Source organism: Xenopus tropicalis, chromosome 10, assembly GCF_000004195.4.
Source record: "Xenopus tropicalis strain Nigerian chromosome 10, UCB_Xtro_10.0, whole genome shotgun sequence".
Taxonomy (NCBI): domain Eukaryota; kingdom Metazoa; phylum Chordata; class Amphibia; order Anura; family Pipidae; genus Xenopus; species Xenopus tropicalis.
In genome coordinates, this window is record NC_030686.2 from 25796188 (window position 1) to 25814339 (window position 18152).

General features: G+C 39.4%; 1 protein-coding gene and 1 pseudogene across 1 annotated transcript in view; both read left to right on the plus strand.

Annotated features, from left to right (window-relative positions):
- The window catches only part of ankfn1 (ankyrin repeat and fibronectin type III domain containing 1), a 212044-nt gene extending 194391 nt beyond the window's left edge, over positions 1 to 17653 (plus strand). Inside the window, exon 18 of the mRNA XM_031894809.1 lies at positions 16385 to 17653. Within this exon, the coding sequence (XP_031750669.1) occupies positions 16385 to 17175 (791 nt within the window). The 3' untranslated portion in view covers positions 17176 to 17653. The remainder of the gene's footprint in view (positions 1 to 16384) is intronic.
- LOC116408088 lies at positions 14127 to 14354 on the plus strand (annotated as a pseudogene).
- Positions 17654 to 18152: the final 499 nt, after the last annotated feature.

Below are 18152 nucleotides of genomic sequence, written 5' to 3' on the forward strand. Positions count from 1 at the left end.
GGGGTACAGAGAGAATGTGCAAGATCTGCTCAGTAATAAGTAGTTTCATATTCATGATGTTTGGTATAATTCCATTGCTACAGATAGAGCTTGAGCTTTAGTATTTGGGTTATAGAGCATATATTCATATAGAGAGCTGTAGAACAGATCCAAGAACAAGATGAGGGAGGGCTCAGGTGCAATGCCTCTGAGGCTTCAGCTAGACGCAGTGCTGTCCAACTTCTGCGGTGCCGAGGGCCGGAATTTCTCTAGCATACATGGTGGAGGGCCGCTAATGGAAGCCAGTTTTGACCACTCCCCCCTTTTAAACCACACCCACTTCAAACCTCACCCATTTTATCACAATGGTGGTAGTGCAGCAGAAACCCAAATGCTTGGTCCTCACTGCAGGGATATCAAACATCATTCATATGTGAAAGAATTATATTATGTCATATTAAGACAAACCCTAAAATCCATATGCCTCCTCCTCCTCTGTGGATAGCACAGCAACCCCCAGCATATAATTTCACACCTTAGGGACCATTTAATTGCTATTTCCAACTGCTAACAAACTCCCAGAACAAACCCCTGCCAGGTTCACCTCCCACAGGCAGCATAGGGTAGAAAGAGTATGGCACACACAGGCAGCACTCTGCCTGCCCTATGCTACCTGTGTCTACCATATGCTGCCTGTGTTGTGTGTGCCATACTCTGCCTGCCCTATGATGCCTGTGTCTGCCATATGCTGCCTGTGTGTGCCATACTCTGCCCTACCCTGCCTGTGTGTGCCATACTCTTCCTGCCATATACTACCTGTGTGTGCCATACTCTGCCCTACCCTGCCTGTGTGTGCCATACTCTCCCTGCCATATGCTGCCTGTGTGTCCCATACTCTGCCTGCCCTACCCTGCCTATGTGTGCCATACTCTCCCTGCCATATGATGCCTGTGTGTGTCATACTCTGCCTGCCCTACCCTGCCTGTGTGTGCCATACTCTCCCTGCCATATGATGCCTGTGTGTGCCATACCCTCCCTGGCCTATGCTGCCTATGTGCCTACCCTATGCTGTCCACACACAGGCAGCATAGGCCAGGCAGTACATACAATGTCTGAGGTGTGAACAGACGAACAATGTGGGTGATTACAGCCTGAGCCTGAGGTGTGAACACTGCAGGGGGTGAACAATGCTTACACAAAGGTAAACCATCAAAGCAGCCAGACAGGTGGGGGGCCACAAAGAGGGGGGTCGCGGGCCACATGCGGCCCGTGGGCCGCCAGTTGGACAGCACTGACTAGAGTATTTTATCTTATTTACTGTTATTTTTTTTTGTTTTGTGCCAACACATTATTGCAGTGCTTTACAGAAATTATTCATCATTCCCTGCCCCAGAGGATCTGACAATCTAAGGTCCCTATCACATTCACACACACCATGGTCAATTTAGTCAGGGGCCAATTAACCTACCTGTATGTTTTTGGAAACCCAAGATCCCATAGGAAATCTGTGTAGTCATCGGGAGAACATATACAAGTACTCCTGTGAATGGAAGGATCGCACCACCTACAGCCCAGCGGAGGTGTCTTTCTCTCCTTTGGGTCTCTGTGCAGGGTGCATCTGACAGTAACTTTGGACTGGAGGCGACTTGGGGGGCATATTTTTAGGCAATTATCTTTAATGCTGTGCTTGCCTGCTTGCTTGATAGGAACATGGAGAATCACTTTAAGTTCACTGCTCTCTATTTCTCTTGCTAAATTGCCTTTCTTTAAAGTTAATCGTAAAATGCTATAGCTATTTCTTCAGTCAGTGACCCTGTCAAGAAGATCGCAAATTACGAAAGATCGTTTTTATTTGCCTTTATCTTATTATAACATTGAAACCTTTTTATAATTAATACTTTTCTGGTTGCTAGGTTAAGTGAGTTTGGCAACCAGATTGCAATTATAATTTTAGCTAGAAAGCCAGCGAACACATAATTATCACAAAGGTGCAGTATGGCTGTTTTTAGTTTAAAAACCTTGATCTTTTTTTGTTATTTTGTTTTTCTGTAATCTTTATGAAAATGTTATCTTTGCACGACTGATAATGCAATTGCCAGTTTGTCAATAGTGGCACATAAAAAAAATAAAACAAAAAGAAACTAAAAGCTTCTAATCCAGCCTAACAAGCCGTTACAGGCTCCAGAGAATAGAATAGTTTTTGACTGACACACTAATAGAAGCCTGATACATAATCCTCTTTACCTATAGCTGTCTGACAGGCACCACAGCCTATTAACTCATTTTAGCGTGGGTTTCTCAGCAGAAAAAAAATCCAGAATGTAGACAAATATGAGTTTGGTCTGTGCTGAAAAGACTTTCTGTTCTGCAGACAGATCTCCATTAACCAGCAGCGTAGATGGCATAAGCACTAAAAATTGACTTTATAGACAGATGAAGATCTGGGGGAAAATGGCTCAGTTTTAAAACTCCCCAGCTGTCCTTACTTATTTACTGTCTGGGTATATTGGCAATTACTCTTTTTCTCTAAATTAGGTGCAGAATCCTAGAATATTAACAGTTAGGATTATGTAGGGGGCCAAACCAACACATTTCGCTATACTTTTCTGCTAAGTTTTCTTTTTAATTTTAACTCCTATTTATTGCCTTGGAGTCTGGCAGCCAGGACCTGAATAATATATATATATATATATATTGAAAAAAAGACCAGCAACACCGGATCTATTGCAAACAATTAATTATGTATTAAAAAAATGCATGAACAGACAACATTACGTTTCGGTCCCCATCGGGACTTTTCTCAAACGGGGACTAAACATAACATTGGCTGTTCATGCATTTTTTATTTTTTTAATACATAATTAATTGTTTGCAATAGATCCGGTGTTGCTGGTCTTTCTTTCAATATTTAAACTCTTTTACCGTGCACCAGGGACAAGGATTGAAGCGGTGTGCCACCCTTGGCTCGATATATATATATAACAGAGGGGCCCCTGGTAATGCAAGAATGCTGGGGGCAATATCATGGGGTAAATTAGCAGCTGATGGGCTAAAGGCTGGATAAAGCCAGCATATATATACTGAAAATATGTAACATTTGTTACAGTATTATTTCATTTATACTTTAATCAGTTCCCCCCCTTTTAAGGGTGATGGCCCACAGGGGGATTAGTTGCCAGCGGTTACTGTAAATCTTTGCTACTGTGGGCAATGGAGCTCCCCAAAATGCCTTTCCACCAGCAATAAAGTGAATCACTGGTGAGAAGGGATACACATCGCTTTATTTTCGAAGCCATCCAAGGTTTCCTCCTGCAGGGAAACGCAACTTCGGAAAACTAAGCCACACATATGCCTTTCCCCCAGATTGACTTTATTGCCAGTGGAAAGGCATTTTGGGGAGATTAGTCACCTGTGATAGCCAAGATTAATCTCCCTGTGGGCCATTACCCCAAAGCAGTGGGCCGTAGAAAAATTCCCTTTCTGCCCTACCCTAAAACAGCTATGGACACAGACCAGGTTTGGTGTTCTTTGGTCCTGATTTGGTGGTCTGGGCTATTGTTTTGACTCACAAGGACTCAGAAGACTTTGCATGACCCATTCATTCTAAAATGAATAATGAAGACAATTTAGACTGTGCCTCCAATCCCCCCCTAGTCACACCCAGATACACCTTTGATTCGAACGAGACCCTGGCATGTTAAGTACACAAAGGGGTCGAACAGTCCCCACCAGCCCAATAAATAGTGACTATCCATGGCATCTTACATCAGCCCCTCTGGCATTTACCAGGATCAACAGTCCAGGCCTGCCCTAAACACGTTGCGCTTTACTTACTTTACTTACATACTGTCGGAAGTACACACTGCTTTACTTACTATATAATAAGCCACACCCCAGGGTATGCAATTTTGGAAAAGTCCCTTCTAAGTAGGAACATTTACTAGGTATGCATTATAACTTTAATATAAGACATAATTAACTGCCTACTTGGAAACATTGGGGGCAGTACCAAAGGAACAACAGCCTAATTGTGAGGATAAATTGGTCACAATATGTAAATATATTGATATAGATTTTTCTTTATAAATCTGTAACATTGGACAACAAAGATCACAAAAAGACTAATTTGACCTTCTTATTCTCCCTCTCTCCAGCTTTGCAATCCGTTTGCCACCAAAATCTGCTAAGCCAATATTTTTGTATTTCTTATGTCCATACTCATTGACTATTGTGCAACACTGCCACAAATCCAAACCTCATGTAACATATGTGCCCCAATAGGCAGAGCCCTTTGACCTCTTGTCTCCATTAATGCTTCTCTCCTCGTAATTGTTTTGGTTCTGTCCGTTGTACTGTGTGACATCTTCTACATACATTACTTAGCTCTGTGGAATATATTGATTCAATATAAATAAACTATAATAAACTATAATAATTCTGGCCCTTATGTGTATATATAACATAATATAATATAGGAAAGGCACACTTCAAAAATAAATAAAATGTCTGGGTGCCGGGTCACATGTTTCTTGAGAAAGGTCCTAACATTTGACCGAAAAGTTTCACATTAAAGAATTATTTTTATTTTTTCATTAAGGAAAGTCATTTTGGCATTTTACTGCCAATAGATTCGCCACATTAGTGCCACCTAGAACATTATATTTTTTCTGCAGAAAGCTTTATCATACTTGAGTAAAGAGCCCTAGAAGCTGTCTCTGTTTGTTTAAGATTGCAGCTGCCATTTTAGCTTGGTCTTCATAGCTTCCTGCTGTAGCTCTAGCCGTTATAGCTCAGAGTACACATTCCTAAGGGTGGGTGGAGTGAGTTTTATGAAATCTTATGGGAGGGGGGCGCAGAAGAGAGAAGAGAACTGCGCAGACTCTGGCCCCAGGAATGAAGGATTTTTCCCAAATAATCAGGGAACATGAAAATGCACATGAAATTGCCTTCATGCACATACTTATTTTGCAGATATCTCAGTTACTACAGGTATAGGACCCATTATCCAGAATGCTCGGGACCAAGGGTATTCCGGATAAGGGGTCTTTCCGTAATTTGGATCTCAATACCTTAAGTCTACTAAGAAATCAATAAAACATTAATTAAACCAATAGGATTGTTTTGCATCCAATAAGGATTAATTATATCTTAGTTGGAATCAATTGCAAAATTCTGTTTTATTTCTACATAGAAAAAGCAAATTAGTTTTAAAATTCTGAATTATTTGATTAAAATGGAGTCTATGGGAGACGGGCATTCCGTAATTCGGAGCTTTCTGGATAACGGGTTTCCGGATAAGGGGTCCGATACCTGTACTGTAAAGGGACACTGTAAAGAATAATATAATTTTCTGTACCTGTATTTCCTGTTGATTAGAGTCACTAATATCTACAGTTAGTACTAGTGGTTGTATTTATAGTTTATGTATGTGAGTGTATAGATTGGTAGGTGTGGGTTAGGTGTGCTGGGTTTACTTGGATGGGTTGAACTTGATGGACACTGGTCTTTTTTCAACCCTATGTAACTATGTAACTAACTATGTAATTATTTTGGAAAACAATTAATCAATCAAATATTGTTTTCTTTGGAATGATATGTCTTGGCATGGAAAATAATTGTCTGATTCCTTTCTCCCTTCACTGGCCCATTTTGCTTTGCCCACAAAATGTATGAAACCATTGGAGTCAATAAGAAGACAATAGCATATACTTTGCCCTACTCACTATGCTATCCCTCCTTGCTAGGAAAGGTAAAAACTAAGTAAGCTTTATCAGAAAGGTCTATGTAAAAATTCTTCATTCCAGGGGCCAGAGTCTGTGCAGCTCTCTCCTCTTTCCCTCCTTCTGCTCCGCCCTACCGGAAGAATTCATAAAACTCCCTCCCCCTGTGTAATCTGAGCTACCAGCCTCTAGAGCTGCAGCAGTAAGCAAGAAAGACCAAGCTAAAATGGCAGCTGCTTTAACTGTCTTTAGCTGTCTTTAACAAAGAGAGAAAGCTTCTAGGGCTCTTTACTTCAGGTATGATACAGCTTTCTGCAGAATAAATATAGTGTTCTAGGTGGCACTAATGTGGTGAATCTATTGGCAGTAGGGATGTAGCGAACCTCAAAAAAAAAGTTTGCGAACGCATTCGCAAACTTACGCCAAAAAGTGCGAATATTAACGAACTTTGCGAACCCCATAGACTTCAATGGGAAGGCGAACTTTAAAACCTAGAAAAGCCATTTCTGGCCAGAAAACTGATTTTAAAGTTGTTTAAAGGGTGCCACGACCTGGACAATGGCATGCAGGAGGGGGATCAAGGGCAAAAATTTCTCTGAAAAATACTTTGTTGACGCAGCTGGCAGACCTAGCGGAAATACGCAGCGTTTTTTGCTATTTCGCACTATTAGGCTCCCTTCGGATTAGTTGATGGGGAACGCAAGGGGCATGTAATAATGGGAACACAATGGCATTGCACTGCTCACAGCAATTAAGCATCTTCTGCCCAACTGACAAAGGCATCAGTCTTGGTAAATGTTTATGTTTGGGCACTTAAAGAGTGCAGGGGGCAAACTCAAATCATTCCATCTGCTTTTATCTTCAACTTAAAGCAGTCAATTCAAAACAGAAAGTGGAAAATATTTAATAATGGACACAGTTTGAAAAAATCTAGGAGCACTTACTCTTGTTGTACAAATTCAGACCTCAAGTAAAACAAAAAGCCAGTATGACTTTCCAGAATTTAAAGAGAGAGTTCTGCTGGTTCCACACTCTTTCTTGTGACTGATACAGGGAAGGGCCTCAGTGGCAAATCATAATAGATGCAGATACAAAAAACACGCAGACAATAATTGCATGGATTCAAATTCAATTAGAATGATCTGTCACCCGGACATAAATAGCTGTATAACAAAAGTCCTTGTCAAATTAAACATGAAACCCAGATTCCTTTTTATTAATGCATCCATACCCATTATAAAGGCATGTAAAAATCCCAGCTGTCAGTCATATATTGCCTGCCCCGCCTCTATGCCTTAGGCACTTCCTAGATGTCCCTGCACTCCTCACTTTCCCCTTCCTTCCTCACCATGTAATTGTGTAACCAGTGCATCTTGTGCTCCATTCTGTCACATAAACAAAATTTTGCCATGATTTATAGCTTGCCTTACTAACAGTGTCCACAAAATGGTGGCTGCCTGCTTGTTGTGATTGTGTCATTCCAAGACAGAGGGAAAGAAGATTTATATCATTTATATAGTGTAACTGAAGTTTATTTTGCTCAACTAACATGATAGAAATGCATATGGAATTATTTCTTATGGTTACAGGTCCCCTTTAAGGCTTTTATTTAACCGAGGGAATCCGTTACTCAGAGTATGCTGGTCCCTAGCATTACACAAACTTCTTATAAAGGGTTGATCCCTGGGTTAATCAACCTGGTAAAATTAAACCTCCTTTACAATTGGCCACTTTCTAAAGGTGGCCATACACGAGCAGATCCGCTCGCTTGGCGATGTCGCCAAGCGAGCGAATCTTCCCCCGATATCCCCACCTACGGGTGGGCGATATCGGGGAGCATTTAGGTAAAAAAAAAATAATCCGATCGTTTGGCCCTGGGGCCAAACGATCGGATTATGTGGGCGGCAATGGGGCAGTCGGATCGGGGGCCGCATCAACGAGCCGATGCGGTCCCCGATCCGACCGGATTTTCTAACCTGGCCGATCGAGATCTGGCCAATTTCAGGCCAGATATCGGTCGGCCAGGCCGCTCTGCTCTCCCCATACACGGGCCGATTAGCTGCCGAATCGGTCCAAGGGACCGATATCGGCAGCTATAGTCAGCCCGTGTATGGGGACCTTAACCCCCATAGGCCCTTTATGGCTACATCAAATCTCATCACTGGCTTAAAAAAGTGCGGGGCTTATCAAAAGTAGGTGGGTAAATGGCAAGACTGTTACTTACTGAGTGAGGAATTGGTGTGGCCTAAAATGTTCTTATTATTAAATGATTATTGAAAGGAAAATACTTCAGTGCTTTCCTGGCTTTATCATACAGTGAGGTGCCATTCCATTTGCTTTTACTCAACCAATGTAATCATAACATCTCCTTAAATGTTTAAGCATTTTATTTATTAGTAGCCCATCCATTAACTTTTGGTCTACACCATAAAACTATTGTACTGTTCCATGTACCGGTAATGCTTAAAGACACCAGCCTAATGACACTGGATTTTTTTTTTGTTTTATAATAACAGTTTTTAAAATAGAATTAAGGAATCCTCTAGTTCTGTATTGGTTTTACATTTAATGTTGATCTAAATGTTTGTTGGTGCTAAAAATACATTTCTTTTGACCTCTTTAATGTAGGGCAGAAACCCGATACTAAACGATGTTAATTGCCTTGCTCACATGCAAATGTGACCCCCACTAATAATGAGAGTGCCAACTGCCCATAGAGAAGGCTGCAGAAGAAGAAAAATCAACGCCACATTTTGTACACAAACCCTGTTAAACACTGGAGCCTTCTCTCTCATTTTGAAGATTTATGCTTCTAAACCGAAGCCCTATAAAACAGAGCTACTTGGTTTTGTGACTATGCAGGAGGGCCCTGTAGTCACTTAAGTCCTGTGTGATCAGGGCACATAGAGACATTATTCAGCTGCACGCAGGACTAAAAATACGGCGGTGCCTTGGGGATGTAGTCTAGCTAAAACAGTGAGCTCGTTCAGGTTTCAGTAATGTCCTCTTCAAAACTGCTGCAGGGTTACTGGAGCCTTATTTACTCAATCCCATCATTGTGGAATTCAAGCAGAACCCAGCACATATATATGAAGGCTAGTTTTTTTTTTTTTAACCAAAGATTTGCTTGGAATCTGTGAGTATTTGTGGTTTAAATTCTTCTGTTGGTGGCATGAGTCATCATTCCAGTTATAAATAGTAGCAAAGGTGTATTTTCTATGGTCCCTTGCTGCTTCGGAATATTCAATTTTATGTCTGCTTGGGGCGAGACATGCGGGTACCAATAGGCAGCATGCCAGATTGACCCATACAGGGGAGATAAATAAGGTTGAATATTCCTACGTGAAACGCTATTCAAATCTATATTTATAATTTAGTTCAATTAGCAGCAATAGAAAAACATGCACAATCGTACTATTAATTATGAACAGCGTAGAGAGAGTTAATTTGTGGGATACTTTTCTGATCAATAATGAAAATTAGTCGTGGAAAAGAGAAGAAAGTTTAGATTAAGAACTAGTTTTTGTGATGTTAAGTTGGTCTTCACAGCAGACAATCCAACAGCAAAAGAGTGGGAAGAACAGTACATGTAAGTGATAATATATAATACAATTATATACAATATGCGTAAAAAGATTCATATATGACTTTTATGTTGTTTGTGCCGAGTTTTACGCACGTGTAGGTACAAGCTCATATTGCTAGCATTACTTCAGATTTAACATTTTACTTTGTATATGTATCAGTCCCTACAAATATCCAACTACCCCAAGATGGAGTGCCATGAACAAATTAGCCTTACCACATCTGATCTTTTTAGTTCATCTGCTAGAAACATAATCCTGCAGATAAAATCAAGTTAGGCCTTGGGGTACCATATAATCTACCAATGAACATAGCAGGGGGATTTACAACATATTTTCTTCAACTCTGTTCCATCAATCATCCTTTGGTTGTCTTTGAATCCTGAGTGATATCTTGTTCTCACCTAGGAATTCACAAAGTAGCCATTGGAACATAGGTGTGGGCATTGTAAGCAATCGTTCATTATTTTCAGATGACGTTAAACTATGCAGGCCAATAAATTTCATCCAAGATATGGCATCCCAGCAGCAGTATCTGGACACTGGCAAATTGGGTGGCTATGGGTCAGATGAGATTCAGTGCTGATAAATGTAAGGTTATGCATCTTGGAATTAAAAAATATGTAAGACACTTATACCCTTCATGAAGAAGGACCTGAAAGTACTTGTAGATAATAAACTTAGCAGTAGCAAGCAATGCCAGTCAACAGCAGCGGCAAGGACCAGTAAGGTTTTCAGTTGTATTAAAAAAGGTATAGATTTGTAGGAGGAGCAGGTACTTCTGGCCCTTTACAAAGCATTGGTAAGGTCCCATGTAGAATATGCTGTGTTCTCCAGCGCTCAAATGGGATATTACTGGAATAGAGAAAGCCAGAAGAAGAGTTACTAAACTGATAAAGGGTATGGATGATCTCAGTTAGGAGGGAAAGCTGACGAGAGCCAACTTGAGGTTGAGACACTTAAGGAGTCATATGATCGATATGTATAAATAAATAAGGGAATCATACAAAAAACTCTCCACTGGAAATACCTACTGGTAAATAAAGTATCAAACAAAAGAGTATCCATTCAGATTAGAAGAAACGAAGTTCAAAACACCCCATTTTCCCATTTCTACTGCTAAGTACTAGATTAGTAGCGATGTGTTACAGGCCTTCCCAACCCCAGGTCAGAAGTTCTTGAGATTGCCTTGTTGTACCAGCCTTCAACCAAACCTATCTTCCCACCCAATGGGATTCATCCTTATGTGAAGCAATACCTACTAATTCCACTACCTGGGAGTATGGTGGTGGGATGTCACCCAGCTGGGAGAGGAATAACTGAAGTAATTGGAGTAAGGCGGTTGATTGTCATTAAGCTTTTTCTCCCTCATACCTGCAATGATGCAACCTTAGACAATCATTCAATATATCTGCTCTTGCTACTTTAGAAATAATGAACAATGTATTGTTAAATCAGTAGCATTGCCCAAGCCTTTACTGTGTTAACTTGCTTCAATTATAAATAAATGAAATAAAATCCCCAAACTGCCAAAACTTTTTAGAAGTAATTCAGTTAATCATGCTTCATGAATTCTATTGGGTCACTTATACCAGCTTCAAACAGGCCGTTTCACTCTAATTAAGATATACAGAATTAAAAGTAAGCTACCTTTAAACACTGAAACAAAGAGCCGTGTGTGTCTCCAGTTTAATGTAGGCTTAATTGCTACCCGTAATTGTTTAACTGCAACAGCTTGATAAGGAGTGGAGAAATTTTGGCAATATGCAAAGCTAATTTTTTATATAAAATTCAGGAGCTTGTTATAACCATTTTTGGTTTGGGCCGGTTACTCATTGGTGTAAAATTCTAATAAAATCCAAAATAGAAATTTATGTCAACTGCTGAGAATTTCTGTTTTAGTCTATAATTTTAGACTTGGATAAATGCTTAATCCTTCCCAAAACATTGAACTGAATATCTGAACCCATATTTCCTTAACACAACCAGCAAACCTGCTTTCTGGCCAGACTGGCAATCTGTGGATTCTGCCAAATGCCAGAGGCTGCTGTAAGATGCCATAGACAGTCACTATTTATTAGGAGGGTGTTTATTAGGTGGGGGTGTTTGGGCCTCTGTTTACTTCAAATGCCAGGGTCTATTTTTAATCCAAGTCCAGGCCTGACTGCTCTGTTTGGGAGTAGAAATGAGCAAAACTGGCCATTTCACTTTGGGGAACAATTGGCAAAAGCAATGAAAATGTATATATATATAGTAATACAAATATAGGATCTATTATCCAGAAACCTCTTGTCCAGAAAGTTCTGAATTACTGGAAGCCGATAGACTCAATTTTAATCAAATAATTTAAAATTTGAATTAAAAAAATGTTATTTTCTTTACTTCAGGAAAACAAACGGGTTTTTAGAGCTTAAAATTGTCAACTTTTACTTCTACTAATTCTTTTTTATTCAGGTTTTATTATATTTCAATATTTAACAGAGGAGAAATAATTCCCCTTTTTGAAAAATGATTTCCTTTTTGTGTTTGATAATAACCTTGTACTTGATCCTACCTAAGATATCATTAATTCTTATTGGAGGCAAAACAATCCAATTGGATTTATTTTATGTTGATTATGTATTTATGATTTTTTAGTACAATTTAAGAATGCTGGTCCAATTTACAGAAAGATGCCTTATCTGGAAAACCCCAGGTCCTGAGCATTCTGGACAACAGGCCCCATGCCTGTACTATAGCAGGACTCCATTACCAGTACTCAATTATATTTTTTGCCTGATTCTATGCCTTTAGGGTATATACAAACAAGTATATAAATATACCTTTGCTGCCCAGTGCATTTCTATATGTTCCATGCTTTTGAATTGCATCCATGTGCCATTTTTGCTTTTGGGTAGATATTTTGTGTATAATTAGCACCATAGTTTTGGAATCAATTATCGATGGGGCTGCCATGCAGTAAAAATGCACCATACACCACAAAAAAAATGATTACGGACTGGTGAATATATATTCAAGCTTACAGCCTTTCCCGTAATGCTAATTTATTTAGCAAAGCCATTTATGAGAATTATAATTATTATATATTTAGTTTGTATTTTCAATTCATTTATAAAGACCTGACGTAGGAGAAACAGGACACCATTAATTTCATTAGGCAAAATGTGTGGCCAAAAAAAACAGATGCATCAGCAAGATTGACTTAAGGTGGCCACAAACGTGGGGATTTTCGATCTTTTGTTCCAATTGGCCACTAACGTTCAGGGCTGAAATGGCAGATATGGAGGTAGAAACAATAGGATTTCGACCTCCTTCTGTCGATTCAGCCCTGAAGGCACATTTTGCTCAGGCGCCTTCTATGGCACCCGATCAAAATCTTTTAACCCGCCTGATCGGCAAGTTGACCAATATCAGCAGCCTCTTCTGCGATAACGGTCGCCTCGTCGACTTGTCATACACGCACCGAAGGAGGTTTCATACGATATTATCGGTATGTGTATGGCCAGCTTTAGGCTATAAAGAACAATGACTTCTCTGAAATTAGTTGAATAATGAACCAAATCCTAATTAGTATATTTAACCAAAAAGTATAGTTTTTAAAATCTCTCCCGCGGAAGTCAAGCATTTGATCAGTCCCCTTTTGGCATAGGTCGATTTTTAGCTGACAGTCAAGCTGGGACTTCAGTAGCAACCAGGATATACATTTTTCCCAAATGTCTTTTTTTTAACTGGCTAATGGCTGGACCTATCTCAGACTTTGCTCTGGACATTCATTTTGTGGGTCTCATGATTTGACAATCACTGCCGTTAGAGAATAGAAACTGAGCTTCAAGATGCAGTTGTCAAGTTACCATGCAGTATGGTAATAATAGGGGTTCTGGAATTAGTTTAGCTGTGAGAATTCAGCAAATCTAAGCACAATTTACTTATGTCACTATGGGAAAACAGCCTTAGAAATATGGAAATAATCTAATAAATAAACCTCATATCTTAAAAAAAAATGACTTTTACTTCTGCTGAAAGGGCTGAAATCCTTTATTCACAATCAAGTCGAGAGAAAATAAGTTGTGGCACACAGTACCCTGAATATTTAAAAGTAACACCAAAGTGACAGATTGTCCATGACACTAACAGCCTTATAAAACTTCAGCAGAGGGTTATAGTCTCCTCCAGCATGGAAGGGGTAAAAATGTTCTTTTGAAAGGACAGCAAGTGAGGACAAAACAAGGGAACTATGCATGACTCCGAAATGTTAGAGATTTGCGGCGTTGGCAATTAAATGCAAGTTTGAAAAGAAAGTCTCCCCAGGGTTTTTTTTTTTAACTTGTTGTCTTTTTGCTGAGTGCTACTGATGAAATAAATACTGCCCCACTGTTAAAAAGATACTATGGGGAAACTCTTAAAGTACAAACTCAGGAAGCTGGATAGTCCAAAAAAATAAATACGGGCTCTTCCTGATTTAGGATGTCTTCGTAGGAACATTCTCTCTGCATCACTTAACAGCTGAATGCTACAACGTGAAGTGCCCTATATAGTGTAAGCTAAAAAGCGAGCGTTATAATTGCGACATCAGCATTAAAGTCCTCATTTAGTCATAGAAGCGAACTATAAAGTAAAGTGCACTATGTAGTCAAAGGTGAACCTTTTTATTTGGAATAAAAACTATTCAATGTTGGGCTATAGAAACTGTAATGTGCCGCCAGGGCACTCTCTGCAAGGAGTTTGTATGTTCTTCCCGTGTCTGTGTGGGTTTGCTGTGGGTTCTCCAGTTCCCTCCCACACTCCAAAAACATACAGGCAGGTTAATTAGTTTCTGATTAAATTGACCATAGTGTGTGAGAATATTGCTTCTCGGCCTTTTGGCTAAGATCAAGTGTAGTATCGAAAAGAAAAACTTGGTTCTCTGGCCATTAGGTTGCCAAGCGGAAGCTTGATGAATGCAGAGGAGCTGTGTTCCCATAAGGGAGAGTGCCTGACTTATTTTTAGTCAGGGGCTTTGCACACCAGGCTGCCAGCTGGAGCCTTACCAAGGCAGTCAATGGCATTGCACCCGCACAATTCAGCACCTTTTTTGTGTTTGATTTGTGCACCCTGGATGGGCTTGACCCCAGGCCAAGACTTACGCAGACTCCCGCTAGCTGCGAGGCGAAGGGGAGTCCAACGACCTAGTGGGGCTCACCCTAGCTTCGGTGAAGGTGGACCTACCCTCCCATGCTGTTTGTTGGCGGATGCCTTGGACACATGAGCATCGGAGCCCATGCCTTCAGGTAGGATTCACAGGCGATGATTCATTATCATAGTGTGTGAGAATATGATAGAGACATTAGATTGTAAGCTCCTCTGGGGCTTATACATCATTTACTCGTATAAATGATCTATAATTATGGACATTTGTCAGCACTATAGACGTTACAGGAAATAAAAAATATTTGCATGTATTATCAAAAAAGGGGGAGGGTTTAGCAATAATGGCATTTGGCAATGCTGTATTCACAGGTGAGGATGGGGGAGGGCGCCCCCTATGCCCTAACTTCCACGTCAATCAGAGGTACAAGTTAGAGAGCGCTAGTTCAGAACAAGAGTTGATAAGGGTTGCTCTGTTCACTGCAATCCTTGAGAACAATTGCCAACTCATGTACCATTGACCTTATGGGGAAAATACTTATTATTTTTCAATCTACATCAGATATGCGCTTTGTTGGATTTAGCTACAAGCGAAAACCAAGTTACACAGATGATCATATTATGGCTATGTTTTACAAACCCATACATGACTATGTATATTAAATCCCATTCTCCATTTAAATGAACTGTATTGGTTTCAGAGATTTTCAGAGATTTTTTTTTTTCTTATTTAGTTTTATTTACAATTTTTTCTCCCCAAATAACGTTTATTGTACATAAGGGGGAAATGTTGGTTGAGGTTTGTGGTCCCCTGTCCCCCATTAAGCTCTGATTAACAGCTACATTATGCCTCTGTTACAAATTTCCTAAGCAAACCAACAGCTGGGACTACTTTCTAAATTGACCTGGAGACTTTAATGGTATGTAAGTGAACTTACAAGTACGAGCAAACATCATAATTGCTCTTTTCTAGCCTTATTAGGAAAAAAATATCGCTCCCAGTGATGTGCTAGTTCAGTTACTCTACATCAAATGCCTTTTTTCCAACATTTTCCATTTATTCTACAATTAACAAGCAAAGAGAAATATGGCAATATGAGAAAAAAAAAAGTAAACAGCACTTTGATATTTGCTTTATAAATATATTCATTGTATAAACAGATCTATATTTATGGAGTTTGTGGTTTTCAGGATTAATGCTAAGAAATGTATGCATGGGAAATAAATGTATTGCCCTAATAAAGTATTGTAAGTATAGGATAAAAGTTTGCATGTTTTTTTAATAAGTTTTTATGCTCTAAATTTGACTCTAGACACAAGCTTACTTTTATTTTCCCTATGTGGTCGGAGGATGTAAGTCACTTTAGTGCACATGAAGCTACACTCTTGTGTAAACCATGGCTCTATTCACTTTTATAAAATGTATTGGGGTATATTTATCAAGGAGTGGATGTATCTGCCCCTAAAATACAGATATGTAAGTGAAAAAACCGCTTTGCAAAGTGTCCTGTTTTTTCACCTTGCCCCCCATGAATGACCCTTTTACTCCACGGAATGTGCTAAGATGGATATAACAGTTCAATAATACTATTCAGAGTGCCCAAATCTAGCCCTCAGCCCACCAATTGCATTCCCCTGTGAAAATAATATTTTTGGACCAATATCAAAACAAGCCCCCTACAAAAAACAATCCCCTACCCAAGCCATGGAGATGATAATTCATTCTAACATAACAAACCAAATCAACTCCCGTGTCTATGGGTTAATGGAATCTTTTCAGTCCAGCAACAGTGACTTGTACTAAATAGTTGGAATTATAATTATTTACCAGAAATGAATTAAAATGGATGGGTGAAATGGATAAAAACTAATCAGTTACTATACCAGGTGCAGACTTGATAGATATAGGTCACATTTCTCAAAAAGTCAGGTGATATCTAAAAACTTCCTGGAACCTAATTGTCTTTTTATTTATAGATTCCCAGACGTGCTCTGATGAAGAAGGTTGCTCTGAGGTGTTTCTACCCACAGACAGCGATTATGATTCCAGTGATGCTTTGAGCCCCAGAGAGTTGGATCTAGTCTACTCATCCTCTCAAGACATATCCCAGCAGGCAGTGTCATGTCTTAGTGGCAGTGCTCCTGATGTTCTTCAAGTACATGACATGAAGCCTTGCTTAACCTTGAAGGAAGAATGTGGAGCTCTGGATACCGAGTATTGCACTAAACACATGGACAACTTATCAGTAATGGGCTACCCTTCAAAAAGCATTGACAAAGCCACCAACTCAAAGCAGCACCTAAGCCTTTTGAGGAAGAAGAAGTCTGGGAAACATCAGCACTGCAATTACTTCAGTCGGCATCACCGCTGGCTGCGAGTACATAGTGAGTCCCAGGCTTTGTCACTTACAGAAGGGGTCTACACACAGCACATGTCGCGGACAGTAGACTTTAATGAAGAGACTACCACTGGAGAAGAAATTTCCATTCCAGTGGACAGCCCTCGGAGCACTTACTTACCTCATGCTTCTAGCCTTCCTGAAGATAGCAAATCAAAGTACAATGAATCAAAAACAAACGTACGGAGAATATATGTTGAGCCTTACAAACAAATGATGTCTGAGGAAGACCAGAAAACGTGGACCTTAAATGTAGATGGATGCCGTTCTCCTGCCAAGGAAGCCATTATACAGGTTGCCGGGCAAGAAATAGATGCAGATGAAAATACCAATTTACAACTATCAGAAGTGTTTAGCAGTACTCTATAATAAAATGAAGCATGGGAAATTATGACTTCAACCTCTTTTGAGGTCCTCTCTACATTTTACAGGTTCATCTCCCATCTTGCTGCTTTTTTGAATCCATGTTTGTACCGAAGGTATTGTTGTAGATTCCTTTGTATGTAAACCTATATAAATATTGTTTACCTTAACAGTTTGCTGCACAGTGAGGAACAAATATATGAAAAATGGCTAATTGGCCACTGAAAAATATCAAAATTGCTTATTTAAAACCGTTTTAATTGTTACATTTGGATTACACTTCAGTTGAGATTTTATTTTCCCAGCTGTTTATAGGGGAACAAAATGTTAGCCCTAAATATACACAAATATAAATCTTTAAAATTTAGGATAAAGGTATGCGAAAGTAAAAAGCGTATGCGAAAGTAAAAAAATACCTATACAAAGAAAACCTGATTAAATTTGATTGAATTTGTATGTGCCCTAATTAAAACTGTTTAACACATACATGTATCTTACCATTCCTGTTCCTCTGCTATTGCCTTCATCTCATACACAAGAGTCAGAAATATACTACCAACATCCTTTAAAGTACAGGTATGGGACCTGTTATCCAGAATGCTCGGGACCTGGGGTTTTCCGGATAAGGGATCTTTCCGTAATTTGGATCTCCATAACTTAAGTCTGCTAAAAATCATTTAAATATTGAATAAACCCAATATTTATTTATTAATTATATCTTAGTTGGGATCAAGTACAAGGTACTGTTTTGTTGTTAGAGAGAAAAAAGGAAATCATTTTTTAAAATAAGAATTATTTGCTTATAATGGAGTCTATGGGAGATGGCCTTTCCGTACTTCGGAACGGGTTTCCGGATTAAGGGATCCCATACCTGTGTTTTACATTTGGCACATAATGATATCATGTATACTTGGTGCTTAGAGCTGTCACTCATTAAAACTTATTATAGGAAACAATTTACCTACAGGTTTGTATCTCCAAAA